This window comes from Oncorhynchus tshawytscha, linkage group LG05 (assembly GCF_018296145.1).
Source record: "Oncorhynchus tshawytscha isolate Ot180627B linkage group LG05, Otsh_v2.0, whole genome shotgun sequence".
Classification (NCBI taxonomy): Eukaryota; Metazoa; Chordata; class Actinopteri; order Salmoniformes; family Salmonidae; genus Oncorhynchus; species Oncorhynchus tshawytscha.
This window is the reverse complement of record NC_056433.1, coordinates 1498124-1517319: the sequence shown is the minus strand read 5'-3', so window position 1 is coordinate 1517319 and position 19196 is coordinate 1498124. Positions and strand designations below refer to the sequence as shown.

At 41.5% G+C, this 19196-nt stretch overlaps 1 protein-coding gene across 1 annotated transcript in view; it reads left to right on the top strand.

Annotated features, from left to right (window-relative positions):
• Positions 1–19196, top strand: part of LOC112237152 (pleckstrin homology domain interacting protein) — a 111843-nt gene that overhangs the window by 22950 nt on the left and 69697 nt on the right. Inside the window, 6 exon segments of the mRNA XM_042321299.1 lie at positions 6386–6511; positions 8020–8120; positions 8557–8627; positions 8756–8856; positions 9189–9229; positions 12853–12951. Of these exon segments, the coding sequence (XP_042177233.1) occupies positions 6386–6511; positions 8020–8120; positions 8557–8627; positions 8756–8856; positions 9189–9229; positions 12853–12951 (539 nt within the window).

The window sequence follows — 19196 nt, the reverse complement described above, 5'->3', positions numbered from 1 at the left end:
AGGAACGGACCGCTGGGGATGGACCACTAGGGATGGACCGCTAGGGATGGACCGCTAGGGATGGACCGCTCCCTAGGAACGGACCGCTAGGGATGGACCGCTCCCCTAGGAACAGACCGCTGGGGATGGACCGCACCCCTAGGAACGGACCGCTAGGGATGGACCGCTCCCCTAGGAACAGACCGCTGGGGATGGACCGCTCCCCTAGGAACGGACCGCTGGGGATGGACCGCTCCCCTAGGAACGGACCGCTGGGGATGGACCGCTAGGGATGGACCGCTCCCTAGGAACGGACCGCTGGGGATGGACCGCTCCCTAGGAACGGACCGCTGGGGATGGACCGCTCCCCTGGGAACGGACCGCTGGGGATGGACCGCTCCCTAGGAACGGACCGCTGGGGATGGACCGCTCCCCTAGGAACGGACCGCTGGGGATGGACCGCTCCCCTAGGAACGGACCGCTAGGGATGGACCGCTCCCTAGGAACGGACCGCTAGGGATGGACTGCTTGGGATGGACCGCTCCCTAGGAACGGACCGCTAGGGATGGATCGCTCCCCTAGGAACAGACCGCTAAGGATGGACCGCTCCCCTAGGAACGGACCAATGTTGATGGACCGCTAGGGATGGACCACTCCCCTAGGAACGGACTGCTAAGGATGGACCTATCATTATAGTCAGGTCAGCCACCAGACAGACATTCAGAACCGTGCACTAGGTCCTGTTGCACAAACCTCAAAAAGTTCTGGGACACCGTCCATGGAGAATAAGAATACCTCCTCCCAGCTGCCCACTGCACTGAGGCTAGGAAACACTGTCACCACCGATAAATCTGCAATAATTGAGAATTTCATTAAGCATTTTTCTACGACTGTCCATGCTTTCCACCTGGCTACCCCTACCCCGGTCAACAGTCCTGCTCCCCCCACAGCAACTTCCCCAAGCCTCCCCATTTCTCCTTCACCCAAATCCAGATAGCTGATGTTCTGAAAGAGCTGCAAAATCGGGACCCCTACAAATCAACCGGGCTAGACAATCTGGACCCTCACTTTCTAAAATTATTTGCCGAAATTGTTGCAACCCCTATTACTAGCCTGTTCAATCTCTCTTTTATATTGTCTGAGATCCCCAAAGATTGGAAAGCTGCCGCGATCATCCCCTTCTTCAAAGGGGGAGACACTCTAGACCCAAACTGCAACAGACCTATATCTATCCTAAGTGAACAAAAAGATCACCGACCATGTCGATTCCCACCATATCTTCTCCGTTATGCAATCTGGTTCCAGAGCTGATCATGGGTGCACCTCAGCCAAGCTCAAGGTACTAAACGATATCATAACCACCGTCGATAAAAGGCAATACTATGCAGCTGTATTCATCGACCTGGCCAAGGCTTTCGACTCTGTCAATCACCACATTCTTATCAGCAGACTCAACAGCCTTGGTTTCTCAAATGACTGCCTTGTCTAGTTCACCAACTACTTCTCAGATAGAGTTCAGTGTGTCAAATCGGAGGGCCTGTTGTCCGGACCTCTGGCAGTCTCTATGGGGGCACCACAGGGTTCAATCCTCGGACCGACTCTTTTCTCTGTATATATCAATGATGTTGCTCTTGCTGCTGGTGATTCTCTGATCCACCTCTACGCAGACCAATCAAATCAAATCCAAATCAAATCAAATGTATTTATATAGCCCTTCGTACATCAGCTGATATCTCAAAGTGCTGTACAGAAACACAGCCTAAAACCCCAAACAGCAAGCAATGCAGGTGTAGAAGCACGGTGGCTAGGAAAAACTCCCTAGAAAGGCCAATACCTAGGAAGAAACCTAGAGAGGAACCAGGCTATGTGGGGTGGCCAGTCCTCTTCTGGCTGTGCCGGGTGGAGATTATAACAGAACATGGCCAAGATGTTCAAATGTTCATAAATGACCAGCATGGTCCAATAATAATGAGGCAGAACAGTTGAAACTGGAGCAGCAGCACGGCCAGGTGGACTGGGGACAGCAAGGAGTCATCATGTCAGGTAGTCCTGAGGCATGGTCTTAGGGCTCAGGTCCTCCGAGAGAGAGAAAGAAAGAGAGAATTAGAGAGAGCACACTTAAATTCACACAGGACACCGAATAGTACAGGAGAAGTACTCCAGATATAACAAACTGACCCTAGCCCCCCGACACATAAACTACTGCAGCATAAATACTGGAGGCTGAGACAGGAGGGGTCAGGAGACACTGTGGCCCCATCCGAGGACACCCCCAGACAGGGCCAAACAGGAAGGGTATAACCCCACCCACTTTGCCAAAGCACAGCCCCCACACCACTAGAGGGATATCTTCAACCACCAACTTACCATCCTGAGACAGGGCCGAGTATAGCCCACAAACATCTCCGCCACGGCACAACCCAAGGGGGGGGCGCCAACCCAGACAGGAAGATAACATCAGTGACTCATCAGACGACACCATTCTGATTACCTCTGGCCCTTCTTTGGACACAGTGTTATCTAACCTCCAGACGAGCTTCAATGCCATACAACTCTCCTTCCGTGGCCTCCAACTGCTCTTAAATGCAAGTAAAACTAAGTGCATGCTCTTCAACCGATGGCTGCCCACACCTGCCCGCCTGTCCAGCATCACTACTCTGGACGGTTCTGACTTAGAATATGTGGACAACTATAAATAACTAGGTGTCTGGTTAGACTGTAAACTCTCCTTCCAGACTCACATTAAACATATCCAATCCACAATTAAATCTAGAATTGGCTTCCTATTTCGCAACAAAGCATCCTTCACTCATGCTGCCAAACATACCCTCGTAAAACTGACCATCCTACCGATCCTCGACTTCGGTGATGTCATCTATAAAATAGTCTCCAACTCTACTCAACAAATTGGATGCAGTCTATCACAGTGCCATCCGTTTTGTCACCAAGCCCCATATACTACCCACCACTGCGACCTGTATGCTCTCGTTGGCTGGCCCTCGCTTCATATTCGTCGCCAGACCCACTGGCTCCAGGTCATCTATAAGTCTTTGCAATGTAAAGCCCCGCCTTATCTCAGCTCACTGGATCACCATAGCAACACCCACCTGTAGCACGCGCTCCAGCAGGTATATCTCACTGGTCACCCCCAAAACCAATTCTTACTTTGGCCGCCTTTCTTTCCAGTTCTCTGCTGCCAGTAACTGGAACGAACTGCAAAAATCTCTAAAGCTGGAGACTCATATCTCCCTCACTAGCTTTAAACATCATCTGTCAGAGAAGCTCACAGATCACTGCACCTGTACGTAGCCCATCTGAAAATAGCCCATTCAACCACCTCATCCCAATACTGTTATTTATTTTGCTCCTTTGGACCCCAGTATCTCTACTTGCACATTCTTCTTCTGCACATCTACCATTCCAGTGTTTAATTGCTATATCGTAATTACTTCGCCACTATGGCCTATTTATTGCCTTACCTCCCTTATCTCACCTCAGTTGCACTCACTGTATATAGACTTTTCTATTGTGTTATTGACTGTATGTTTGTTTATTCCATGTGTAACTTTGTGTTGTTGTTTGTGTCGACACTGCTTTGCTTTATCTTGGCCAGGTCGCAGTTGTAAATTAGAACTTGTTATCAACTAGCCTACCTGGTTAAATAAAGGTAAAATAAAAAAATGTCTATCTATCAGTATAGACAGGTCAACCACCAGACAGACAGACAGACAGAACCGTGTACTAGGTCTATCTATCAGTATAGACAGGTCAGCCACCAGACAGACAGAACCGTGCACTAGGTCTATCTATCAGTATAGGCAGGTCAACCACCAGACAGACAGACAGAACCGTGCACTAGGTCTATCTATCAGTATAGGCAGGTCAGCCACCAGACAGACAGACAGACAGAACCAGAACCATGCACTAGGTCTATCTATCAGTATAGGCAGGTCAGCCACCAGACAGACAGAACCGTGCACTAGGTCTATCTATCAGTATAGGCAGGTCAGCCACCAGACAGAACCGTGCACTAGGTCTATCTATCAGTATAGGCAGGTCAGTCACCAGACAGACAGACAGAACCGTGCACTAGGTCTATCTATCAGTATAGGCAGGTCAGCCACCAGACAGACAGACAGACTAGGTCTATCTATCAGACAGGAGCCACCAGACAGACAGACAGACAGACAGACAGACAGACAGACAGACAGACAGACAGACAGACAGACAGACAGAACCGTGTACTAGGTCTATCTATCAGTATAGGCAGGTCAACCACCAGACAGACAGACAGAACCATGCACTAGGTCTATCTATCAGTATAGGCAGGTCAACCACCAGACAGACAGACAGAACCATGCACTAGGTCTATCTATCAGTATAGGCAGGTCAACCACCAGACAGACAGACAGAACCATGCACTAGGTCTATCTATCAGTATAGGCAGGTCAGCCACCAGACAGACAGACAGAACCATGCACTAGGTCTATCTATCTATCAGTATAGGCAGGTCAGCCACCAGACAGAACCATGCACTAGGTCTATCTATCAGTATAGGCAGGTCAGCCACCAGACAGAACCATGCACTAGGTCTATCTATCAGTATAGGCAGGTCAGCCACCAGACAGAACCATGCACTAGGTCTATCTATCAGTATAGGCAGGTCAGCCACCAGACACACAGACAGAACCATGCACTAGGTCTATCTATCAGTATAGGCAGGTCAGCCACCAGACAGAACCATGCACTAGGTCTATCTATCAGTATAGGCAGGTCAGCCACCAGACAGACAGACAGAACCATGCACTAGGTCTATCTATCAGTATAGGCAGGTCAGCCACCAGACAGAACCATGCACTAGGTCTATCAGCAATCAAAAGCTGCATCTCACAAGTAAATGGTGTATTTCACAATTGTTTGGCCTGCGATGTCACACACAGCTCTCTGTTGCCCCATATGAGATAAGACCTTTAAACAGGTCAACATTCACAAGGCCGCAGGGCGGGACGGATTACCAGGACGTGTACTCCGAGCATTCACTGACCAACTGGCAAGTGTCTTCACTGACATGTTCAACCTCTCCCTGACAGATTCTGTAATACCAACATGTTTCAAGCAGACCACCATAGTGCCTGTGCACAAGAACACAAAGGTAACCTGCTTAAATGACTACCGACCCGTAGCACTCACGTCTGTAGCTATGAAGTGCTTTGAAAGGCTGGTCATGGCTCACATCAACACCATTTATCCCAGAAACCCTAGACCCACTCCAATTTGCATACCGACCAAACAGATCCACAGATGATGCCATCTCTATTGCACTCCACACTGCCTTTTCCCACCTGGACAAAAGGAACACCGGTGTGAGAATACTATTCATTGACTACAGCTCAGCGTTCAACACCATAGTGTCCTCAAAGCTCATCACTACGCTAAGGACCCTGGGACTAAACACCTCCCTCTGGACCCTGGGACTAAACACCTCCCTCTGGACCCTGGGATTAAACACCTCCCTCTGGACCCTGGGACTAAACACCTCCCTCTGGACCCTGGGTCTAAACACCTCCCTCTGGACCCTGGGACTAAACACCTCCCTCTGGACCCTGGGACTAAACTCCTCCCTCTGCAACTGGACCCTGGGACTAAACACCTCCCTCTGCAACTGGATCCTGGGACTAAACACCTCCCTCTGCAACTGGACCCTGGGACTAAACACCTCCCTCTGCAACTGGACCCTGGGACTAAACACCTCCCTCTGGACCCTGGGATTAAAGACCTCCCTCTGCAACTGGACCCTGGGACTAAACACCTCCCTCTGCAACTGGACCCTGGGACTAAACACCTCCCTCTGCAACTGGACCCTGGGACTAAACACCTCCCTCTGCAACTGGACCCTGGGACTAAACACCTCCCTCTGTAACTGGACCCTGGGACTAAACACCTCCCTCTGCAACTGGACCCTGGGATTAAACACCTCCCTCTGCAACTGGACCCTGGGACTAAATACCTCCCTCTGCAACTGGACCCTGGGACTAAACACCTCCCTCTGCAACTGGACCCTGGGACTAAACATCTCCCTCTACAACTGGATCCTGGGATTAAACACCTCCCTCTGCAACTGGACCCTGGGACTAAATACCTCCCTCTGCAACTGGACCCTGGGACTAAACACCTCCCTCTGCAACTGGACCCTGGGACTAAACATCTTCCTCTACAACTGGATCCTGGACTTTCCGAACTTTCCTTGTTTTACAATCCTTGTGAGGATTACTGGTACCCACAAGTATAGTTAGTTCAACAAGAAAAAACACACACACACACACTTCCATCTCTTGCTAACATAAGTGTGTGTGTGTGTGTGTGTTTGTGTGTGTGTGTGTGTGTGTGGTGTGTGTGTGCTCACCAGGTGAGCTATGAGAACACCATGCTAGCTGCAGGTAGCTGTGATAAGACCATCAGAGTATGGTGTCTTCAGACCTGTGTTCCTCTAGCAGTACTGGAAGGACACTCTGCATCCATCACCTCTCTACAGGTAAGGGGAGGAGGGGGAGGAATGGAACCTCAGGTAGCTAGATGGGGGAGAGGGGGAGGAATGGAACCTCAGGTAGCTAGGAGAGAGAGAGGGGAGAGGGGAGGAGGAGGGGGGAATGGAACCTCAGGTAGCTAGGAGAGAGAGAGGGGAGGAGGGGGGGAATGGAACCTCAGGTAGCTAGGAGGGGGAGAGGGGGAGGGGGGAGGGGGGGGAGGAGGGGGAGGAATGGAACCTCAGGTAGCTAGGAGGGAGAGAGGGGAGGAGGGGGAATGGGGTAGAGGGGGAGAGAGGGGAGGGGGGGAATGGAACCTCAGGTAGCTAGGAGGGAGAGGGGGGAGGGGAGGAGGGGGAGGAATGGAACCTCAGGTAGCTAGAGGGGGAGAGGGGGGAGGAATGGAACCTCAGGTAGCTAGAGGGGGAGAGGGGGAGGAATGGAACCGCAGGTAGCTAGGAGGGAGAGGGGGAGAGGGGAGGAGGGGGAGGAATGGAACATCAGGTAGCTAGGAGGGAGAGAGGGGGAGGAGGGGGGAATGGAACCTCAGGTAGCTAGGAGGGGAGAGGGGAGGAGGGGGAGGAATGGAACCTTAGGTAGCTAGGAGGGAGAGAGGGGGAGGAGGGGAGGAATGGAACTGCAGGTAGCTAGGAGGGGGAGGGGGAGAGGAGGGAGGAGGGGGGAGGAATGGAACCTCAGGTAGCTAGGAGGGAGAGAGGGGAGGAGGGGGGGGAATGGAACCTCAGGTAGCTAGGAGGGAGAGAGGGGGGATGGAGGGGGAGGGGGAGGAATGGAACCTCTGGTAGCTAGGAGAGAGAGGAGGGGGAGGAGGGGGAGGAATGGAACCTCAGGTAGCTAGGAGGGAGAGAGGGGGAGGAGGGGGAGGAATGGAACCTCTGGTAGCTAGGAGGGGAGAGGGGGAGGAGGGGGAGGAATGGAACCTCAGGTAGCTAGGAGGGAGAGAGGGGGAAGGAGGGGGAGGAATGGAACCGCACGTAGCTAGGAGGGAGAGAGTTCTCTGATTGGTTTATTGTTTAGTGTGTTGTAGTTCTCTCCTCTGATTGGTTTATTGTGTTGTAGTTCTCTCCTCTGATTGGTTTATTGTGTTGTAGTTCTCTTCTCTTGGTTTATTGTGTTGTAGTTCTCTTCTCTTGGTTTATTGTGTTGTAGTTCTCTCCTCTTGGTTTATTGTGTTGTAGTTCTCTCCTCTAATTGGTTTATTGTGTTGTAGTTCTCTCCTCTAATTGGTTTATTGTGTTGTAGTTCTCTCCTCTAATTGGTTTATTGTGTTGTAGTTCTCTCCTCTGATTGGTTTATTGTGTTGTAGTTCTCTCCTCTAATTGGTTTATTGTGTTGTAGTTCTCTCCTCTGATTGGTTTATTGTGTTGTAGTTCTCTCCTCTAATTGGTTTATTGTGTTGTAGTTCTCTCCTCTAATTGGTTTATTGTGTTGTAGTTCTCTCCTCTTGGTTTATTGTGTTGTAGTTCTCTCCTCTGATTGGTTTATTGTGTTGTAGTTCTCTCCTCTGGTCAGCGGTTCTAAGCGGTTCCTGTCCTCCACCGGAGCCGACGGGACCATCTGCTTCTGGCAGTGGGACGCACGCACTCTCAAGTTCGGGTGAGTCACGTGTACACACACACACACACACACACACACACACACACACACACATACACACACACATACACACACACACACACACACACATATACACACACACACACATACACACACGCACACACACATACATACACACACACACGCACACACATACGCACACACACATATACACACACACACACATACACACACGCACACACACATACATACACACACACACGCACACACACACGCACACACACATACATACACACACACACACACACATATACACACACATACACACACGCACACACACATACATACACACACACACGCACACACATACGCACACACACACACATATACACACACATATACACACACATATACACACACATATACACACACACACACACACAATGTCAGTGTTAATGCTGGCGTATGTGTTCAGTCAGGGGCCTGGTAAGTTCACGGAGCGGTCCAGACCTGGAGTTCAGATGATCTGCTCTTCCTTCAGCGCAGGTAACCATGGACACCATCTGACATTTACATTACAAATAGTTTTAAAGTGAAATAAAGGAAATCAGAATGGACTTAATTGACCATGGATCTGCTGTCGATTGAGCTGATGATTGAGTGTGGGTGTCCAGGGGGTATGTTCCTAGCTACAGGTAGTACAGACCACATCATCAGAGTGTTCTACTTCGGTTCTGGACAACCACAGAAGATCTCTGAGCTGGAGTCACACACTGTGAGTGCCTCCATGTACTGTATGTGATAATGACAGACACTGATTCTGAGGTGTAGAGTGAATATTCAGAGATATAATGCCTTGTGTCATCTTTTCTATCTCTCTCTGTTTCTCTGTTTCTCTCTCTCTCTCTCTCTCTCTCTGTTTCTCTTTCTATCTCTCTCTGTTTCTCTCTCTCTCCCTGTTTCTCTTTCTATCTCTCTCTGTTTCTCTCTCTCTCCCTGTTTCTCTTTCTATCTCTCTCTGTTTCTCTCTCTGTTTCTCTCTCTGTTTCTTTCTCTGTTTCTCTCTCTGTTTCTCTCTCTCTGTTTCTCTTTCTCTCTCTCCCTCAGGATAAAGTGGACAGCATCCAGTTTTCAAACTGCAGTGACAGGTAAGGATTTATCCTCTCTGTGTGAGTGACATATAAGGGTTTATCCTGTGTGTGTGTGTGACAGATAAGGGTTTATCCTGTGTGAGTGACAGATGAGGGTTTATCCTGTGTGTGTGTGTGTGACAGATAAGGGTTTATCCTGTGTGTGTGACAGATAGGGGTTTATCCTGTGTGTGTGTGTGACATATAGGGGTTTATCCTGTGTGTGTGACAGAGAGGGGTTTATCCTGTGTGTGTGACAGTTTATCCTGTGTGTGTGACAGGGGTTTATCCTGTGTGTGTGACAGATAGGGGTTTATCCTGTGTGTGTGTGTGTGTGACAGATAGGGGTTTATCCTGTGTGTGTGTGTGTGTGTGTGACAGATAGGGGTTTATCCTGTGTGTGTGTGTGTGACAGATAGGGGTTTATCCTGTGTGTGTGTGTGACAGATAGGGGTTTATCCTGTGTGTGTGTGTGACAGATAGGGGTTTATCCTGTGTGTGTGTGTGTGTGTGTGACAGATAGGGGTTTATCCTGTGTGTGTGTGTGTGTGGCAGATAGGGGTTTATCCTGTGTGTGTGTGTGTGACAGATAAGGGTTTATCCTGTGTGTGTGTGTGTGACAGATAGGGGTTTATCCTGTGTGTGTGACAGATAGGGGTTTATCCTGTGTGTGTGTGTGTGACAGATAAGATGGTTTTTAAATTGAACTTGAGATTTGATGGCATAGTGTGCAGCAGAAACTATTTACTCTGATTACTCTATTTACTCTGCTTACTCTATTTACTCTGCATACTCTGTTTACTCTGCTTACTCTGCTTACTCTATTTACTCTGCTTACTCTGCTTACTCTGTTTACTCTGTTGACTGCATACTCTGCGTACTCTGCATACTCTGTTTACTCTGCATACTCTGCATACTCTGTTGTCTCTGCATACTTTGTTGTCTCTGCATACTCTGTTTACTCTGTTGTCTCTGCATACTCTGCATACTTTGTTGCCTCTGTTGACTCTGTTGACTCTGCATACTATGTTGACTCTGTTAAATTGGCATACTATGTTGACTCTGTTGACTCTGTTTACTATGTTGACTATGTTGACTCCGTTGACTCTGTTTACTATGTTGACTCTGCATACTATGTTGACTCTGCATACTATGTTGACTCTGTTGACTCTGCATACTATGTTGACTCTGCATACTATGTTGACTCTGTTGACTCTGCATACTATGTTGACTCTGCATACTATGTTGACTCTGCATACTATGTTGACTCTGCATACTATGTTGACTATGTTGACTCTGCATACTATGTTGACTCTGCATACTATGTTGATACTATGTTGACTCTGTTGACTCTGCATACTATGTTGACTCTGCATACTATGTTGACTCTGTTGACTCTGCATACTACTATGTTGACTCTGTTTACTATTTACTATGTTGACTCTGTTTACTATGTTTACTATGTTGACTCTGTTGACTCTGCATACTATGTTGACTCTGTTTACATGTTACTATGTTGACTCTGCATACTGACTCTGCATACTATGTTGACTATGTTGACTCTGCATACTATGTTGACTCTGCATACTATGTTGACTCTGTTGACTCTGCATACTATGTTGACTCTGCATACTATGTTGACTCTGCATACTATGTTGACTCTGTTGACTCTGCATACTATGTTGACTCTGCATACTATGTTGACTCTGCATACTATGTTGACTCTGCATACTATGTTGACTCTGCATACTATGTTGACTCTGCATACTATGTTGACTCTGTTGACTCTGCATACTATGTTGACTCTGCATACTATGTTGACTCTGTTGACTCTGCATACTATGTTGACTCTGCATACTATGTTGACTCTGCATACTATGTTGACTCTGCATACTATGTTGACCCTGTTGACTCTGCATACTATGTTGACTCTGTTGACTCTGCATACTATGTTGACTCTGTTGACTCTGCATACTATGTTGACTCTGTTGACTCTGCATACTATGTTGACTCTGTTGACTCTGCATACTATGTTGACTCTGTTGACTCTGCATACTATGTTTACTATGTTGACTCTGTTGACTCTGCATACTATGTTGACTCTGTTTACTATGTTGACTATGTTGACTCTGTTTACTATGTTGACTCTGCATACTATGTTTACTATGTTGACTCTGTTTACTATGTTGACTATGTTGACTCTGCATACTATGTTGACTCTGTTGACTCTGCATACTATGTTGACTCATGTTGACTCTGCATACTATGTTGACTCTGTTTACTATGTTTACTATGTTGACTCTGTTGACTCTGCATACTATGTTGACTCTGTTGACTCTGCATACTATGTTGACTCTGCATACTATGTTGACTCTGCATACTATGTTGACTGTTGACTCTGCATACTATGTTGACTCTGCATACTATGTTGACTCTGCATACTATACTATGTTGACTCTGCATACTATGTTGACTCTGCATACTATGTTGACTCTGTTGACTCTGCATACTATGTTGACTCTGTTTACTATGTTGACTATGTTGACTCTACTATGTTGACTCTATGTTGACTCTGCATACTATGTTGACTCTGTTTGTTGACTATGTTACTATGTTTACTATGTTGACTCTGTTTACTATGTTTACTATGTTGACTCTGCATACTATGTTGACTCTGACTCTGTTTACTATGTTTACTATGTTGACTCTGTTTACTATGTTACTATGTTGACTCTGCATACTATGTTGACTCTGTTGACTCTGCATACTATGTTGACTCTGTTTACTATGTTTACCATGTTGACTCTGCATACTATGTTGACTCTGTTGACTCTGCATACTATGTTGACTCTGCATACTATGTTGACTCTGCATACTATGTTGACTCTGTTGACTCTGCATACTATGTTGACTCTGCATACTATGTTGACTCTGTTGACTCTGCATACTATGTTGACTCTGTTGACTCTGCATACTCTGTTGACTCTGCATACTATGTTGACTCTGTTGACTCTGCATACTCTGTTGACTCTGCATACTATGTTGACTCTGTTGACTCTGCATACTATGTTGACTCTGTTGACTCTGCATACTATGTTGACTCTGTTGACTCTGTTGACTCTGCATACTATGTTGACTCTGTTTACTATGACCATGTTCTGCATACTATGTTGACTCTGTTGACTCTGCATACTATGTTGACTCTGTCTGCATACTCTGTTGACTCTGTTGACTCTGACTCTGCATACTATGTTGACTCTGACTCTGCATACTATGTTGACTCTGCATACTATGTTGACTCTGACTCTGAATACTCTGTTGACTCTGCATACTATGTTGACTCTGTTGACTCTGCATACTATGTTGACTCTGTTGACTCTGCATACTATGTTGACTCTGTTGACTCTGCATACTATGTTGACTCTGCATACTTGTTGACTCTGCATACTATGACTCTGACTATGTTGACTCTGCATACTGATGTCTGACTATGTTGTTTACTCTGCATGTTGAATCTCTGCATACTATGTTGACTATGTTGACTCTGCATACTATGTTGACTATGTTTACTCTGTTGAATCTCTCCACACCTGCCTACTGTGTATAACACTGCTTTCGTGTGTGTGTGTGTGTGTGTGTAGGTTTGTGAGTGGCAGCAGGGATGGTACAGCTCGTATATGGCAGCTCCATCAGCAGGAGTGGAGGAGCATTCTACTGGACATGCAGGCCAAGTTACCAGGGTACACCACACACACACACACTACACACACACACACACACCACACACACACTCCATTTGTAATACTGTACCAGACAAAAGTTTGCACACACCCACTCATTCCATGTGTATGTTAATAGTGAAGACATCAAAACTATGAAATAACACATATAGAATCATGTAGTAACATAAAGAATCATGTAGTAACATAAAGAATCATGTAGTAACATATAGAATCATGTAGTAACATGTATAATCATGTAGTAACATGTAGTAACATGTAGAATCATATGGAATCATGTAGTAACATGTAGAATCATGTAGTAACATGTAGAATCATGTAGTAACATATATAATCATATAGTAACATAAAGAATCATGTAGAATCATGTAGTAACATATAGAATCATATAGAATCATGTAGTAACATAAAGAATCATATAGAATCATGTAGTAACATGTAGAATCATATAGAATCATGTAGTAACATAAAGAATCATATAGAATCATGTAGTAACATAAAGAATCATATAGAATCATGTAGTAACATGTAGAATCATGTAGTAACATGTAGAATCATATAGAATCATGTAGTAACATAAAGAATCATGTAGAATCATGTAGTAACATATAGAATCATGTAGTAACATATAGAATCATGTAGTAACATGTAGAATCATGTAGTAACATATAGAATCATGTAGTAACATGTAGTAACATATAGAATCATGTAGTAACATGTAGAATCATATAGAATCATGTAGTAACATGTAGAATCATGTAGTAACATGTAGAATCATATAGAATCATGTAGAATCATGTAGTAACACGTAGTAACATGTATAATCATGTAGTAACATGTAGTAACATATAGAATCATGTAGTAACATAAAGAATCATATAGAATCATGTAGTAACATGTAGAATCATATAGAATCATGTAGTAACATAAAGAATCATGTAGAATCATGTAGTAACATATAGAATCATATAGAATCATGTAGTAACATAAAGAATCATATAGAATCATGTAGTAACATGTAGAATCATATAGAATCATGTAGTAACATAAAGAATCATGTAGAATCATGTAGTAACATATAGAATCATGTAGTAACATGTAGAATCATATAGAATCATGTAGTAACATAAAGAATCATATAGAATCATGTAGTAACATAAAGAATCATATAGAATCATGTAGTAACATGTAGAATCATGTAGTAACATGTAGAATCATATAGAATCATGTAGTAACATAAAGAATCATAGAATCATGTAGTATCATAGAATCAGTAATCATGTAGAATCATGTAGTAACATGTAGAATCATGTAGTAACATGTAGAATCATGTAGTAACATGTAGAATCATGTAGTAATCATGTAGTAACATGTAGAATCATGTAGAATCATGTAGTAACATGTAGAATCATGTAGTAACATGTAGTAATCATGTAGAATCATGTAGAATCATGTAGTAATCATGTAGAACATGTAGAATCATAGTAACATGTATAATCATGTAGTAACATATAGAATCATGTAGTAACATGTAGTAACATGTAGAATCATGTAGTAACATGTAGAAATCATGTAGAATCATGTAGAATCATGTAGAATCATATAGAATCATGTAGAATCATGTAGTAACATATAGAATCATGTAGAATCATGTAGTAACATGTAGAATCATATAGAATCATGTAGAATCATGTAGTAACATGTAGAATCATATACAATCATGTAGTAACATGTAGAATCATGTAGTAACATGTAGAATCATGTAGTAACATGTAGAATCATGTAGTAACATGTAGAATCATGTAGTAACATGTAGTAACATGTAGAATCATATAGAATCATGTAGTAACATGTAGTAACATGTAGTAACATGTAGAATCATGTAGAATCATGTAGAATCATGTAGTAACATGTAGAATCATGTAGTAACATGTAGAATCATATAGAATCATGTAGTAACATGTAGAATCATATGGAATCATGTAGTAACATGTAGAATCATGTAGTAACATGTAGAATCATGTAGTAACATGTAGATTCATGTAGTAACATGTAGAATCATGTAGTAACATGTAGAATCATGTAGAATCATGTAGTAACATGTAGAATCATGTAGTAACATGTAGAATCATGTAGTAACATGTAGAATCATGTAGAATCATGTAGTAACATGTTGTAACATGTAGAATCATGTAGTAACATGTAGAATCATGTAGTAACATGTAGAATCATGTAGAATCATGTAGTAACATGTAGAATCATGTAGTAACATGTAGAATCATGTAGTAACATGTAGTAACATGTAGAATCATGTAGTAACATGTAGAATCATGTAGTAACATGTAGAATCATGTAGTAACATGTAGAATCATGTAGTAACATGTAGAATCATGTAGTAACATGTAGAATCATGTAGTAACATGTAGAATCATGTAGTAACATGTAGAATCATGTAGTAACATGTAGAATCATGTAGAATCATGTAGTAACATGTAGAATCATGTGTAATCATGTGGAATCATGTAGTAACATGTAGAATCATATAGAATCATGTAGAATCATGTAGTAACATGTAGAATAATGTAGTAACATGTAGAATCATGTAGAATCATGTAGAATCATGTAGTAACATGTAGAATCATGTAGTAACATGTAGAATCATGTAGTAACATGTATATGGAATCATGTAGTAACATGTAGAATCATGTAGTAACATGTAGAATCATGTAGTAACATGTAGTAACATGTAGTAACATGTAGAATCATGTAGTAACATGTAGAATCATGTAGTAACATGTAGAATCATGTAGTAACATGTAGTAACATGTAGAATCATGTAGTAACATGTAGAATCATGTAGAATCATGTAGTAACATGTAGAATCATGTAGTAACATGTAGAATCATGTAGAATAATGTAGTAACATGTAGAATCATGTAGTAACATGTAGAATCATGTAGAATCGTGTAGTAACATGTAGAATCATGTAGTAACATGTAGAATCATGTAGTAACATGTAGAATCATGTAGTAACATATAGAATCATGTAGAATCATGTAGAATCATGTAGTAACATGTAGAATCATGTAGTAACATGTAGAATCATGTAGTAACATGTAGTAACATGTAGAATCATGTAGTAACATGTAGAATCATATAGAATCATGTAGTAACATGTAGAATCATGTAGAATCATGTAGTAACATGTAGAATCATGTAGTAACATGTAGAATCATGTAGTAACATGTAGAATCATGTAGTAACATGTAGAATCATGTAGAATCATGTAGTAACATGTAGAATCATGTAGTAACATGTAGAATCATGTAGTAACATGTAGAATCATGTAGAATCATGTAGAATCATGTAGAATCATGTAGAATCATGTAGTAACATGTAGAATCATGTAGTAACATGTATAATCATGTAGAATCATGTAGTAACATGTAGAATCATATAGAATCATGTAGTAACATGTAGAATCATGTAGTAACATGTAGAATCATATAGAATCATGTAGTAACATGTAGAATCATGTAGAATCATGTAGTAACATGTAGAATCATGTAGAATCATGTAGAATCATGTAGAATCATAGTAACATGTAGAATCATGTAGTAACATGTAGAATCATGTAGTAACATGTAGAATCATGTAGTAACATGTAGAATCATGTAGAATCATGTAGTAACATGTAGAATCATGTAGAATCATGTAGTAACATGTAGAATCATGTAGTAACATGTAGAATCATGTAGTAACATGTAGAATCATGTAGTAACATGTAGAATCATGTAGTAACATGTAGAATCATGTAGTAACATGTAGAATCATGTAGTAACATGTAGTAACATGTAGAATCATGTAGTAACATGTAGAATCATGTAGAATCATGTAGTAACATGTAGAATCATGTAGAATCATGTAGTAACATGTAGAATCATGTAGTAACATGTAGAATCATGTAGTAACATGTAGAATCATGTAGAATCATGTAGTAACATGTAGAATCATGTAGTAACATGTAGAATCATGTAGTAACATGTAGAATCATGTAGAATAATGTAGTAACATATATAATAATGTAGTAACATGTAGAATAATGTAGTAACATGTAGAATAATGTAGTAACATGTAGAATAATGTAGTAACATGTAGAATCATGTAGAATAATGTAGTAACATGTAGAATCATGTAGTAACATGTAGAATCATGTAGTAACATGTAGAATCATGTAGAATCGTGTAGTAACATGTAGAATCATGTAGTAACATGTAGAATCATGTAGTAACATGTAGAATCATGTAGTAACATATAGAATCATGTAGTAATCATGTAGAATCATGTAGTAACATGTAGAATCATGTAGTAACATGTAGAATCATGTAGTAACATATATAATAATGTAGTAGCATGTAGAATCATATGGAATCATGTAGTAACATGTAGAATCATATAGAATCATGTAGTAACATGTAGAATCATGTAGAATCATGTAGTAACATGTAGAATCATGTAGAATCATGTAGTAACATATGGAATCATGTAGTAACATGTAGAATCATGTAGTAACATGTAGAATCATGTAGTAACATGTAGAATCATATGGAATCATGTAGTAACATGTAGAATCATATGGAATCATGTAGAATAATGTAGTAACTTGTAGAATCATGTAGTAACATGTAGAATCATGTAGAATCATGTAGAATCGTGTAGTAACATGTAGAATCATGTAGTAAAATGTAGAATCATGTAGTAACATGTAGAATCATGTAGTAACTTGTAGAATCATATGGAATCATGTAGTAACATGTAGAATCATGTAGTAACATGTAGAATCATGTAGTAACATGTAGTAACATGTAGAATCATATGGAATCATGTAGTAACATGTAGAATCATGTAGTAACATGTAGAATCATGTAGTAACATATAGAATCATGTAGTAACATATAGAATCATGTAGTAACATGTAGAATCATATGGAATCATGTAGTAACATGTAGTAACATGTAGAATCATGTAGTAACATGTTGTAACATGTAGAATCATGTAGTAACATGTAGAATCATGTAGTAACATGTAGAATCATATGGAATCATGTAGTAACATGTAGAATCGTGTAGTAACATGTAGAATCATATGGAATCATGTAGTAACATGTAGAATCATGTAGTAACATGTAGAATCATGTAGTAACATATAGAATCATGTAGTAACATGTAGAATCATATGGAATCATGTAGTAACATGTAGTAACATGTAGAATCATGTAGTAACATGTAGAATCATATGGAATCATGTAGTAACATGTAGTAACATGTAGAATCATGTAGTAACATGTAGAATCATGTAGTAACATGTAGTAACAGGTAGAATCATGTAGTAACATGTAGAATCATGTAGTAACATGTTGTAACATGTAGAATCATGTAGTAACATGTAGAATCATGTAGTAACATGTAGAATCATATGGAATCATGTAGTAACATGTAGAATCGTGTAGTAACATGTAGAATCATATGGAATCATGTAGTAACATGTAGAATCATGTAGTAACATGTAGAATCATATAGTAACATATAGAATCATGTAGTAACATATAGAATCATGTAGTAACATGTAGAATCATATGGAATCATGTAGTAACATGTAGAATCATATGGAATCATGTAGTAACATGTAGAATCATGTAGTAACATGTAGAATCATGTAGTAACATATAGAATCATGTAGTAACATATAGAATCATGTAGTAACATGTAGAATCATATGGAATCATGTAGTAACATGTAGAATCATGTAGTAACATGTAGTAACAGGTAGAATCATGTAGTAACATGTAGAATCATGTAGTAACATGTTGTAACATGTAGAATCATGTAGTAACATGTAGAATCATGTAGTAACATGTAGAATCATATGGAATCATGTAGTAACATGTAGTAGCATGTGGAATCATGTAGTAACATGTAGAATCATGTAGAATCATATGGAATCATGTAGTAACATGTAGTAGCATGTGGAATCATGTAGTAACATGTAGAATCATGTAGTAACATGTAGAATCATATAGAATCACTTTGTCCCTGACCTGTTTGGAGAGTTCCTTGGTCTTCATGGTGCCGTTTGCTTAGTGGTGTTGTAGACTCTGGGGCCTTTCAGAACAGGTGCATATATACCGAGATCATGTGACAGATCATGTGACACTTAGGTTGCAAACAGGTGGACTTTATTTAACT